General features: G+C 40.9%; 1 protein-coding gene across 1 annotated transcript in view; it reads right to left on the bottom strand.

Annotated features, from left to right (window-relative positions):
- Window positions 1–435, bottom strand: part of LOC119585537 (endothelin-converting enzyme homolog) — a 50,671-nt gene that overhangs the window by 3,536 nt on the left and 46,700 nt on the right. The window contains exon 10 of the mRNA XM_037934161.1: window positions 43–265. Coding sequence (XP_037790089.1) covers window positions 43–265 — 223 coding nt within the window. The remainder of the gene's footprint in view (window positions 1–42; window positions 266–435) is intronic.

The raw sequence follows: 435 nt of genomic DNA, 5'->3' as shown, positions 1-435 counted from the left end.
GATATTTTCTGTAGCATCTTTCTGAAAAACACTTTGACATACCATGGCTTTTGAGCTTCCTTGGAATGCTTTCCGCACATACATGGCCCCCAGAGCAGGTCCAATGGCAGCATCTGTTGCAACTACACATTCTCTCCACAACTCTTCCGTTCCTGTCACCCCCATCTGAGCTTTTTCAAGGTCTTTTACAGCTTCTCGAAAGTCCTGGGAGAGATAACCTACAAAATTCTTTGCTACTTGCCATACCATGTAGTTGTGCAGGTTTCTGAGGAAAAAAAGGGAGGGTAATTTTGAATTATAATGTCTTCTTGATAATGTGGCAGACCCATTTCTTCTGCAGATTTACTCAGTTTTAACCCTTTCACTGATCTGCTCTTGAAACATCCCCTTTGGGATACACAATTTCTGTATTTCCTAAATAACATTTTTTGCAGA

The sequence above is a fragment of the Penaeus monodon genome, chromosome 20, assembly GCF_015228065.2.
Source record: "Penaeus monodon isolate SGIC_2016 chromosome 20, NSTDA_Pmon_1, whole genome shotgun sequence".
Classification (NCBI taxonomy): Eukaryota; Metazoa; Arthropoda; class Malacostraca; order Decapoda; family Penaeidae; genus Penaeus; species Penaeus monodon.
The sequence above is the reverse complement of the archived record's forward strand: the minus strand, read 5'-3'. Positions and strand labels throughout refer to the sequence as shown.